The 10,709-nt window shown below is 48.7% G+C and overlaps 1 protein-coding gene across 1 annotated transcript; it reads left to right on the forward strand.

Moving 5' to 3' along the window:
• The first annotated feature begins 1,441 nt into the window (after positions 1-1,441).
• Positions 1,442-7,496, forward strand: LOC136955832 (WASP homolog-associated protein with actin, membranes and microtubules). Its single transcript, XM_067249579.1, has 11 exons — positions 1,442-2,048; positions 2,570-2,743; positions 2,909-3,059; positions 3,317-3,486; positions 4,101-4,275; positions 5,058-5,242; positions 5,329-5,415; positions 5,665-5,760; positions 6,087-6,504; positions 6,688-6,845; positions 6,933-7,496. Exons 1-11 carry the CDS (start codon positions 1,482-1,484, stop codon positions 7,083-7,085), a joined length of 2,334 nt encoding a protein of 777 aa, XP_067105680.1. The 5' UTR covers positions 1,442-1,481; the 3' UTR covers positions 7,086-7,496.
• Positions 7,497-10,709: the final 3,213 nt, after the last annotated feature.

Consider the following 10,709-nt stretch of genomic DNA (forward strand, 5'->3'; position numbering starts at 1 on the left):
AAGTTATGTGTAATAATGTGAAGAGACACAGGGAAAAAGTATTGAATACATGAAGAAAGGGAGGGGCAAAAAGGCATGGAAAGCCAAGACAACAATTGAAATCTATCAGTAATTAAAAAGCAATCCAGCCCTTTGTCAGTGCAAATTAATATCAGCTGGTTCAGTCCCAACTGATGGCCTACAAAAAGGTCTCATTGCCAAGGTGTCACACAAGACACATCTCACAAGGGCTGAAAGAAAAGAGCTGTCTCAAGACCTTCCGCAACCTAATTGTTGCCAAACATAACGATGGCATTGGTTGCATGGTGATTTGCTGCAGAGACCTGTTTGACATCAAGTCCGGTGAGAGGTACCGGATGGGAGAGGAGGGAGGGCCACACTATGGGACAAGAAGAGGGTACAATGGGCCTCACCATTGTACCCAGTACCCATTGTACCAGTCAACACCAGGAGATAAGAAGAAGATTAATTAGACCATGGAGAATGTATCCATTTGCATCTGGACATCATCAGACCTTTGGGTATGGTCCGCCCCCTTGAATGGCCTGGTCCACCCCCCCCCCCCTGACTGATGTGTAGATGAACCTTGTTATACATAATGATCACTGTAAAATAATGAATGAAATATGAGTATCCTAAAATTAAAACACAGACTTACCTATTTATCATATAGTACAATACTTTATTTGTGCCTGCAACAAAACGTAAGGTTGCGTGTTAAAAACGACACACACACAATAATTCCAAGCCAACAAATTCAGTGGTGTTTAAATTTCAAAATTAAGTATTCAATGACTTTTAAAATGCTAAATATTATGTCACTGATTTGCTTCCATAGTATGGTTGGACCCCATTCCGGATGTTGCAATCAGATATTTTTCGTCTGTATTCTTTGAGCAGCCTGAATTTTATTCTATTGGAATTTCTGAAGCTTGAATTTTTTTGAATAACATTTTTCGGATCTGAACTTTAATGTTCGAATTTGAGCAACATGAATTTCGAATCTTGAATTTTTGGATCAGATTTTTTTTTTTCATTTAAATTAATATTGGAATTTTAAAGAGGTGAATTCAAAACCAACACATTTGGTGGTGTTTAAATTTGAATGAGTATTCAATTCCTTTTAAAATTCAAAACATTATGTCACTGATTTGCTTCCATACACGTCGCATTGTCATGATTTAATTAAAGTAGCCTGTAGGCCTAATATTCGGAATGTATTTTGCGAAAAACAGACGTACTACTCTTTTCAGCCTTCTGTTGCAAGGTTAAATTTGTATCAACCTAACTATAAACTGCTTCGACTGTGGTGCCCATAAACATATTATTATTAAGGGGTGTGTCGTAGACGCGAGGTGGAATTCCCCGATAGTCATGAGGAAAAGGTCAAAGTTGAAGGTAGAGGAGAGCGCCCTACGTCATACAAATGGCGGATGGTGTAAACAGAGCAGCGAAACACAAGCTGTACATGTTTTCTAAAGATGAATAACGTGGACTGCGAGCGTTTAGACAGTTTAGATGGTTGGGTGGCTATAAAAAGTAATATATTTGAAGAAAACGAAATATTTAAGCTTGGATTTATAGTAGAATGGAATGCTATCGAGTCTAAATTTGCTGTCACCTGTCACAACAGAACTCTTCAGCGACAGAAACGGAAAGATGAGATCGCAGTTAGCGACAACCAAACGAGCTGGGCTGGATTGTTCTCTGTCAACGATTTAAAAAACGTTCATCGTCAGTTTACAGGTGTCAGTGATGTTCTGGCAACAATTTTTCCAGACTTGTCAGACTTTGATGATGGTAACATTTGGGACTTATTTCTGAACCGTGTATCCAGTCCCGAGGACGAAAGGGACCTTGATACACCTTGTCGCCAACTTGAGAAATACTTCAGCCATGCGATTGATATATGTGGGCGAAAGATTGTCCTTGACTCACTTTTCTCCCAAGATGAGCGAGATGTTGAGGAGTACTTTGAAAACCTTCAGGAATTCAAGAAGAAAACGATGCAGGAAGAGGTGACCAGAGCCAAAGATCTCCTGCGAACGGTGAGCGCAAGATGCTGGTCAGTTAACTTTGGTAGAGACAGCGAAAGATGGGAGACGGAGAGACGAGAGGTTGAGGAAGATGAGGGGGTGAAAGAGATGGGGGAAGGGGAAACAAGGAATTACTGTCTGCTGAAGGAGATGAGGTGAGAGCTGAGGTGAGGGGTGTGAGTGAGAGAAAGAGACCCCAAGTGAAGAGAGTCAGACTGAGATTGTTCACTTTGCGAAGTTCTTCAAGGCCTTCTGCTAATCCTGCTATTCCTGTTCTGTTGAAGCTTCTAGAATGTGAAACTGAGTCATCTAAATGCCATCCCTATTGTGTCCATTTACACAGACAGTAATCGTGTAAGCGTTAATTAATGAGGCCTTTATAAGTTTTGAGTCTTATTAACACATTTTAATGTTAACAAGCATCTTATAGGGGCCTTGTTACCGATCAACCAACGCTTATCACTGGCACCTAGATCTAGAGTCACCTAGATCTCACCTTCATTCGGTGCTAAGTGTGAGCCGGTCTCCTGCAGATGCATCAGAGCCACAGCACTGCTGACAGGATGGTTCTGCTGCTGCACATCTATGACCAGGAGGACCAGGCTTACCAGGACCTAGTCACCGTGGCGACACACTTCTTCCAGTACCTGCTGCAGCCCTTCAGAGACATGCGGGAGCTGGCTTGCCTGTACAAGATGGAGATCCTGGTAAGTTTTATTTGTATAGCCCTTTTAAAAAACCAATGTCACATAGGGCTTCACGTATATGCCCTTAGATCTGCACCTCTACCAACCTAATACAAGGTTCACTTCACCCACACACACAGCCTACTTGTTGTTGTTGACTTGTTTGTCTGTGGGGAACCTTTGCAGAAGTCTCTGGAGTATGAGGAGCTGGGCCCCAAGAGAATCCAAGCTCTGGAGAAAGAGGCGGAGGAGTGGAGGAGGAGAGCAGAGGATGCGGTGTCTTCCATACAGGACATCACTGTCAGCTACTTCAAAAAGACATCAAAGGCTCTGGCCGGTACAGTTGTGTGTGTGTGTGTGTGTGTGTGTGTGTGTGTGTGTGTGTGTGCGTGCGAGAGAGGGAGCCACTGAGTGTGTGAGTGCATTTTGGCGTAGCACACTCCTCTTTGTCGAGGAGCACTCCAAACCAATATCGGCCGCACTACTCAGGGAACACCTGCACACCAGAGAGTTGTGCTGGTCTGGGTCCTCAAACAATAACCAGGGTTAAAAAAACCTGATGATTGATTGTGTGTGTGTGTGCACGGCCCTTAGGCATGCTGAAGCAGATGGAGGGGGATGAGTGTCGCTTCGGCCCTGCCGCATGGGCGTCCGCTGCTCCCAGGATGGAGAAGCTGCGCTTCCTCCTGGCCAAAGAGACTCTGCAGCAAATGAGGGCCCAGGAGATGTGCCTGAACCGCAGGAAGGCCAGCATCAGAGGGCAGGTCTGTGTTTGTGTTTGTGTGCGTTGCCAGGTTTACGCTGGGTCAGCACCAGGGTTGCCAGGTTTCTGCTCGGGTTCATCTATCTGCCCACAGCGTCCTGTTAGCGGACATTGATCTATTTATAGACCTGAAAGTCCCCACATAAACCTCCAACAGCTTACATTACTATACTAAGAGTAGTCTAGTGACTGTGACAGTTAAGATATAGACAAAGAATACATTGTAGTTCACCCAAGATGGCTGTTGTAGCAGCTACATTATTCTTTAATCCATTTGATACAGCTAGAACACAATTACAAGGTCAGTTATGCTGTAGTCTACTGTGTATCCAGCCCCATTAGAGCCAACTGTGTGTGTGTGTGTCTGTGTTGTTATACTTTAGTCTACTGTGTATCCAGCCCCATTAGAGCCAACTGTGCATGTGTCTGTGTCTGTGTGTGTGTGTCTGTGTTGAGAGATAAGTGAGCTACACCTACGCAGATCTCAGGGATTTGTAGATGCGTCACGGAGCCAACAGGAAGTGCCTCTCGATAGCTCCCCCCGCGGCGTGCGTGCAAGCGTGCAGCCCAACCCTGGTCGTTGTCGCACTGAAGCCGCTGTGTGTTCTACCCTAGATGAGGTCTCTCTCTCAGGAGGGATGTGGACCTGGCCAGCAGGAAGCTGTGGACCAGCTGGAGTTGCAGTACTACGAGGCCCAGCTGGAGCTGTACGACACCAAGTTCAACGTCCTGAGGAACGAGGAGCTTCTCCTGGTGGCCCAGATAGGCACCGTGCGCCGGCAGATGAAAGGTACGCTGTCGTCTGTCGCTCCCAGCCGCGGGGTCACACATGGGCCCTGGGGTCACTGTGACCTGTCAGAGATGCCACACGCCTGGCATCTCTGATCGTCCTCTGATACAACAGAACAGCCTCTCCTTACAACACAGAGTGGTGTGTCTGCCTCGACACACAAGTTTTAAATAATCTCGCAAAAGCATATTTACTTTGGGGTAATATTTTATGCATGTAAATGCCCACTAATTGCTGCTCGTGGGGAATAGGCTGTTTGCTTCCAACTTCCAAGCTTTGTGTGTGTGTGTGTGTTTTGGCTAGGCTCTGAGCACTCTGGGCATCAGATTTATTTTTAAAAGCAGAGAGGGAAGCAGAAAGTGGTACTTCAGCACTTGTCCCCTCCCCCTCCCTCCCCCCTCCTCCTCCCCCCCCCAGGAGAAGAAGAGAGAGAGGGGACGACAGATTTGTGTGAAAGAGAGGTTCCGTCTGTGTGGAGATTTCTTCTCATAATGCCGTGACTGAGAACTTTCCGGAGTGCACACTGCTGTGGGTACTGTGCTTCGAGCTTAAGTACAAACGTGGGGCATTGAGAAGGAAAGCTTTAATCAACATGAAGGAGGGGGCATCCCGGTGGATCCCTAGAGTGACGGTTCGATTCCAACCAGGGCCCTTTACTGCATGACATTCCCTCTCTTTCTCCCCTGCCCTCCCAAACTGTCACTATAAAAAAAAGCATGAAATGCCCCAAAATATATATATATATATATATATATAACAAAAATACTGTGTGTGTGTTTCAGAGCTGAAGGAGGAGGTGGTGTACTACGATGTGTGTGAGGACCCAGAGGAGCTCCAGAGCCTGGTTCAGACAGGTGTCTCCCCTGACCCCGCCCCACCTGTCAGTCACCTGAGACGTCGTCTCCAGGCCCTGGAGTCCAAGAGAGGAAGCATCGGCGCCCGCAGGGCCTATCTCCGCAACAAGAGGGTAAACCACGCGTGTGTGTGTGGGTGTGACACACGCGTGCGTGCGTGCGTGTGTTTAGCGTGAACGTGTGTGTGTCCCTGCTGTAGGATCAATGTGTGGAGGCCAACGAGCAGAAGCATAGAGCCTCCCAGGAGAGCGGCACCTCCTTCATCCAACACCACGGAGTCCACCTGGTGAGTAACCATGACAACGGGGGGGACCCACGGTGGGTGGTCAAACAACCAATGGAACCACCCACCCACCCACCCAACCATCTCTCTCTCTCTCTCTCTCTCTCTCTCTCTCTCTCTCTCTCTCTCTCTCTCTCTCTCTCTCTCTCTCTCTCTCTCTCTCTCTCTTTCATCCCTCTCTCTCTCTTTTCATCCCTCTCTCTCTGTCCCCCCTCTCTCTCTCTCTTTTCATCCCTCTCTATTCACCCGCAGAAACGAGAGAAGAGAAAAGAAGAAGACCAGAGGAGAAAGGAGTGGGTGGACGAGGAGAGAGAGAAGACGCTGAGCAGATTACGCTCCTTTAGAGAGGTTAGTCTCTCCCTATGTCTTTCTCTGTCTCTCTCTCTCTGTCTCTCTCTCTGTCTGTCTCTCTCTATGTCTCTCTCTCTGTCTCTCCCTATGTCTCTCTCTCTCTGTCTCTCTCTCTCTGTCTCTCTCTCTGTCTTGTTGTCTCCCTGCTGCACCTCTCCTGTAATAAACCCTGAGCAGCTCTAACTCTCTTCCCTGGGACTGAATCTGTCTCACATGTTTGAGCCTGTATCCATGCAGGAGAGCCTACTGCTGTCCCCTGCCTCTCCTATAGGGCACTCTAGATGTACCACACTCCTAAAGCATTCTCCTCCTGTCTTTTCCAGAAGCGTCCGGGACAGTATGTGGTGAAGACTCCTCGATCCAAAATGGCTGCACGTGAATCACCGTGTTCTGATTCCTCCCAGCCACTGTCAATCATTAACCTTAGCCCCGCCCCCTCGGCTGGATCCCCCGCCCCTGCCCCCGCCCCCAGGAAACCCCCCAAGAAAAAACTGAGCGCAGCCAAACCCAGGGACATCCCGGTGATCATCTACGCCCCTCCACCTCCTGCCCTTCCACCCTCCCAGACCTCCCCCCCACCCCCGCCCCCTCCTCCTCCTCCTCCCCCGCCCTTGCCCCCTCCTCCTCCACCCCTCCCTGCCCTCACACCCTCCCACTCCCAGGCAGGGGACACACCCAAGCCCCTGAGCGAGAAAGAGGCGGCTCCCTTCCCCGCCAAGAACACTCTCAAACAAAACACAGGTGAGCAGGTCTAACATTCCTGTCATGGTCTCTGACTGGGCTCATCCTGGCACATGTTTGTGTGGATGTCATGGTGTTCATAGCAGCTCAGTATAGAGAGCATTTTCACAGGAAGGCAGCTTGTCAGATATTCTGACTGGTCCTAAGTCCTCTTACTCTCTCTCCCCCTCCCTCTCTCCCCAGGGTCTATGGACGAGGTGCTGGCCTCGTTACAGAGAGGGCAAGTTCGGCTACGCCGGGTCCAACCCCCAGCTCCTCTTGCCCCCGGCGAGGCCCCCTCTGCCCCGGACGCCATGACCAGCATCATGTGTGCCATCAGGCAGGGGGTCACCCTGAAGAAGGTGGGGCCCAGCCAATCGCCTGATTCCATTCACCGCATGCCTGATTGTGCCTATGTGAAAGCCGTGTATGTTGTGTTGGTCCGTTAGGTGTGCGTGCCCCCGCCTGAGAGCAGAGACTCGGAGCTGGAGAAGAGCATCAAGGCGGCCATGCTGAGGATGAAGAGGGTGTCGGCAGACTCGGAGGAGGATGAAGACGGAGACAGAGAGGGAGGAGGAGAGTCTGCAGAGTGGGATACCTGAGGAGACCACACACACACTGTCACACACACTCACTGTCACACACAAACACACACACACACACACTGTCACACACTCACTCTGTCACACACACACACACTGTCACACACACTGTCACACACTCACTCACTGTCACACACACACACACTGTCACACACACTCACTGTCACACACAAACACACACACACACACACTGTCACACACTCACTTTGTCACACACACACACACTGTCACACACACTCACTGTCACACACAAACACACACACACACACACACACTGTCACACACTCACTTTGTCACACACACACACACTGTCACACACACACACACACACACTGTCACACACTCACTCACTGTCACACACTCACACACACTCACTGTCACACACACACTCACACTGTCACACACACACTGTCACACACACACTGTCACACACACACACTGTCACACACACTGTCACACACACACCCTCTCCCTCACACACACACACAATGTCACACACACTGTCACACACACACACACTGTCACACACACACACACACACACTCACCCTCTCACACATTGACCTGTTTACCTGTTTATAATCAATAATTATGATCAGTGATCTGTTCTTCAATTGTGCAGGTTGACGCTTGATAGCTTGACTGTTGATAGCTTCATAATGAATCAGATACGAACATGTAGGCAGTGTCCCTGAGGTCTGTTAAAGTGGCGCCATCAGTCGCCTGCTGTCGGCCCACTAACCTGACAACTTGAATCCGAAGTATTTTTTTCTTTCGAGTGTTCCAAGGGAAGCTGCACGATGAATTGATGAATGACCGTATCTGTTTTTCTTCTACACTACATAATCTCTAATAATGTCCTCATGTCTATGAATTCAGAATGGGACTGTCCTGGACATGTCTCAGTAGCTGAACTGAGCTGTGTTCAATGCATCCTGTATAATGTTCTTGTTTTCACAGCGCTGGCTTCTCGCTTTTAACGTGCTGGTCAGCTAATCTTGACCCGACAGCTGTCTGTGAGAGGAGGTCAGACACAGGTCCACATCCTAGATGTCCTGACTTCCTCCTGTATGGCAGGGGTGATGGTTCAGTCACTCCACTGTTGGGGAGGCAGCTGTTTATATCAGAATGATGCACCACACTGGGTAGATCTGCCAGGGGACTGACAAGCTTATACTGTAGAGCACTGATTTTTATTACTTGTATTTTTTTGTAGCAGTTTGTCAATGCTCAGTATCATTATCTACTTTAAAAGATACACATTTTCAACCAAGAACATGTTGAAGTGCCTTGGGGATAAAGTAATTCATTGTGAGAATCTAAAACCCCAATAAAAAGTTACTAAAGGTAAACCATTCTTTATTGAATGTTGAATGTGTGAATGTATGTATTCAGCTTGTTCAGCTTTACTTCCTGTCTGATAGTTACGCTTCCAGGAGCATCTCGTTTCCAGGTAATCCATGAGTGTGTGTGTGTGTGTGTGTCTGTGTGTGTGTGTGTGTGTGTGTGAGAGAGACACTGGCGCCTCCAGGTGAAAGAAGGGACACTCCTAGGCAGAACACAGCGCAGGTGTTAAAGGGCTAACCCTATTGGCTGCATACACTCTGACAAGCAATCCCGGCAGCCTGCGTTACTATGGCAACAGAAAGTCTCAGTGGTGGTGGCCCACAGTGCCATCCCCACACTCACACACATACACACAGTGCAGCACACTCCCATAATGATGTTTTACCAACTCGCCCACTCACCACCCATCCCACAATGAAGCCTGGAGAGAGAGAGGGAGGGAGACAGGGAGAGAGAGAGAGAGAGAGAGAGAGAGAGGGAGGGAGACAGGGAGAGAGAGGGAGGGGGAGAGAGAGGAAGAGTGAGTCAGAGAGTCAGGCAGTAAAAGACAGGGATAGTAACAGAAGCTCCAGCTCATCAGAAGTATTCTGCGTCAGCGAGAGTGATGTTGTGTCATGATGAGATTTCATTGATCCAGGAGAACACCAGTCAGTCTGTTGAATCCTGTCTCCCTGCCCTGTGCAAGTCTCTGGTCATCATCCACCGACCTTGTTGGTCCACAGCCCCATCACACAACCAGCCTCGCAAATGAGTAGAATAACGGGTGGATAGAAAAGACACATAGAAAATGGTTCCCAAGGAAACTAAAAATGATTAAACTAATTTATTGGGGGAAAGGATGATTGACTTGTCTCTAATTAAATATCTTTTGTTTTGTGAGGGACAGCAGTGGACACGTCTCCCAGTCAGTCAGTCATCTGCACAGCCACTTACGACCAAGCGCTCAATCAATACTTGGGAGTGAGTGGGATCAAGTTGCCGTGGCAACATGTCCGCTGATTCCACCACTGCAACCGTTTCCACGGTGAGAAGATGTAGGAAACCTGGGGGTGTGTCTCTTTCTAGCATGCCCTCGTCCACATCCCCTCCTCTCGTCCAAACGAGACACAGCCCTACTCGTCACCTCCCCTTTGATTGAGACACAGCCCTACCACACAACCTCCCTTCCTTCCCATAAGCGCTCTTCCTCTGATTGAGACACAGCCCTACCACACAACCTCCCTTCCCATAAGCGCTCTTCCTCTGATTGAGACACAGCCCTACCACACAACCTGCCTTCCTTCCCATAAGCTCTCTTCCTCTGATTGAGACACAGCCCTACCACACAACCTCCCTTCCCATAAGCGCTCTTCCTCTGATTGAGACACAGCCCTACCACACAACCTCCCTTCCCATTAGCTCTCTTCCTCTGATTGAGACACAGCCCTACCACACAACCTCCCTTCCCATTAGCTCTCTTCCTCTGATTGAGACACAGCCCTACCACACAACCTCCCTTCCTTCCCATAAGCGCTCTTCCTCTGATTGAGACACAGCCCTACCACACAACCTCCCTTCCTTCCCATAAGCGCTCTTCCTCTGATTGAGACACAGCCCTACCACCCAACCTCCCTTCCTTCCCATTAGCTCTCTTCCTCTGATTGAGACACAGCCCTATCACCCAACCTCCCTTCCCATAAGCGCTCTTCCTCTGATTGAGACACAGCCCTACCACACAACCTCCCTTCCTTCCCATAAGCTCTCTTCCTCTGATTGAGACACAGCCCTACCACACAACCTGCCTTCCTTCCCATTAGCTCTCTTCCTCTGATTGAGACACAGCCCTATCACCCAACCTCCCTTCCCATTAGCTCTCTTCCTCTGATTGAGACACGGCCCTCCTAGCCCACCTCTCGTTCCACCCACGGCCATCTTCCCTGGATCTCTGGAGGCAGTACTGAGCGGGGTCAAAGAGGGGGGAAGCTGCCTTGACCTACTCAGCATGCCTGTGACAGAATCAATACAGAGCACTGTGCGTGCTCGTGTCATCGCTGTATAGTGACAAAAGGACACAGACCACACACTGTAATTAAACTATATTTCAACAATTGTCAATTCTATATTGTACAATATTGAACAGTGGTCACAAAAGGGGAGGAGTCAAAACTATGACAGGAAGTTTCAGGTCTATAGTTAGGTTCCTGCGAACCTCATGGAAGTCCTTATTTGATGGGGCATTAGGAAACAGAGTCAGTCCATTGGTAGACATCCCCTTTCAAAACATTTCTCATCAAACTGG

The sequence above is a fragment of the Osmerus mordax genome, chromosome 13 (assembly GCF_038355195.1).
Source record: "Osmerus mordax isolate fOsmMor3 chromosome 13, fOsmMor3.pri, whole genome shotgun sequence".
NCBI lineage: Eukaryota > Metazoa > Chordata > Actinopteri > Osmeriformes > Osmeridae > Osmerus > Osmerus mordax.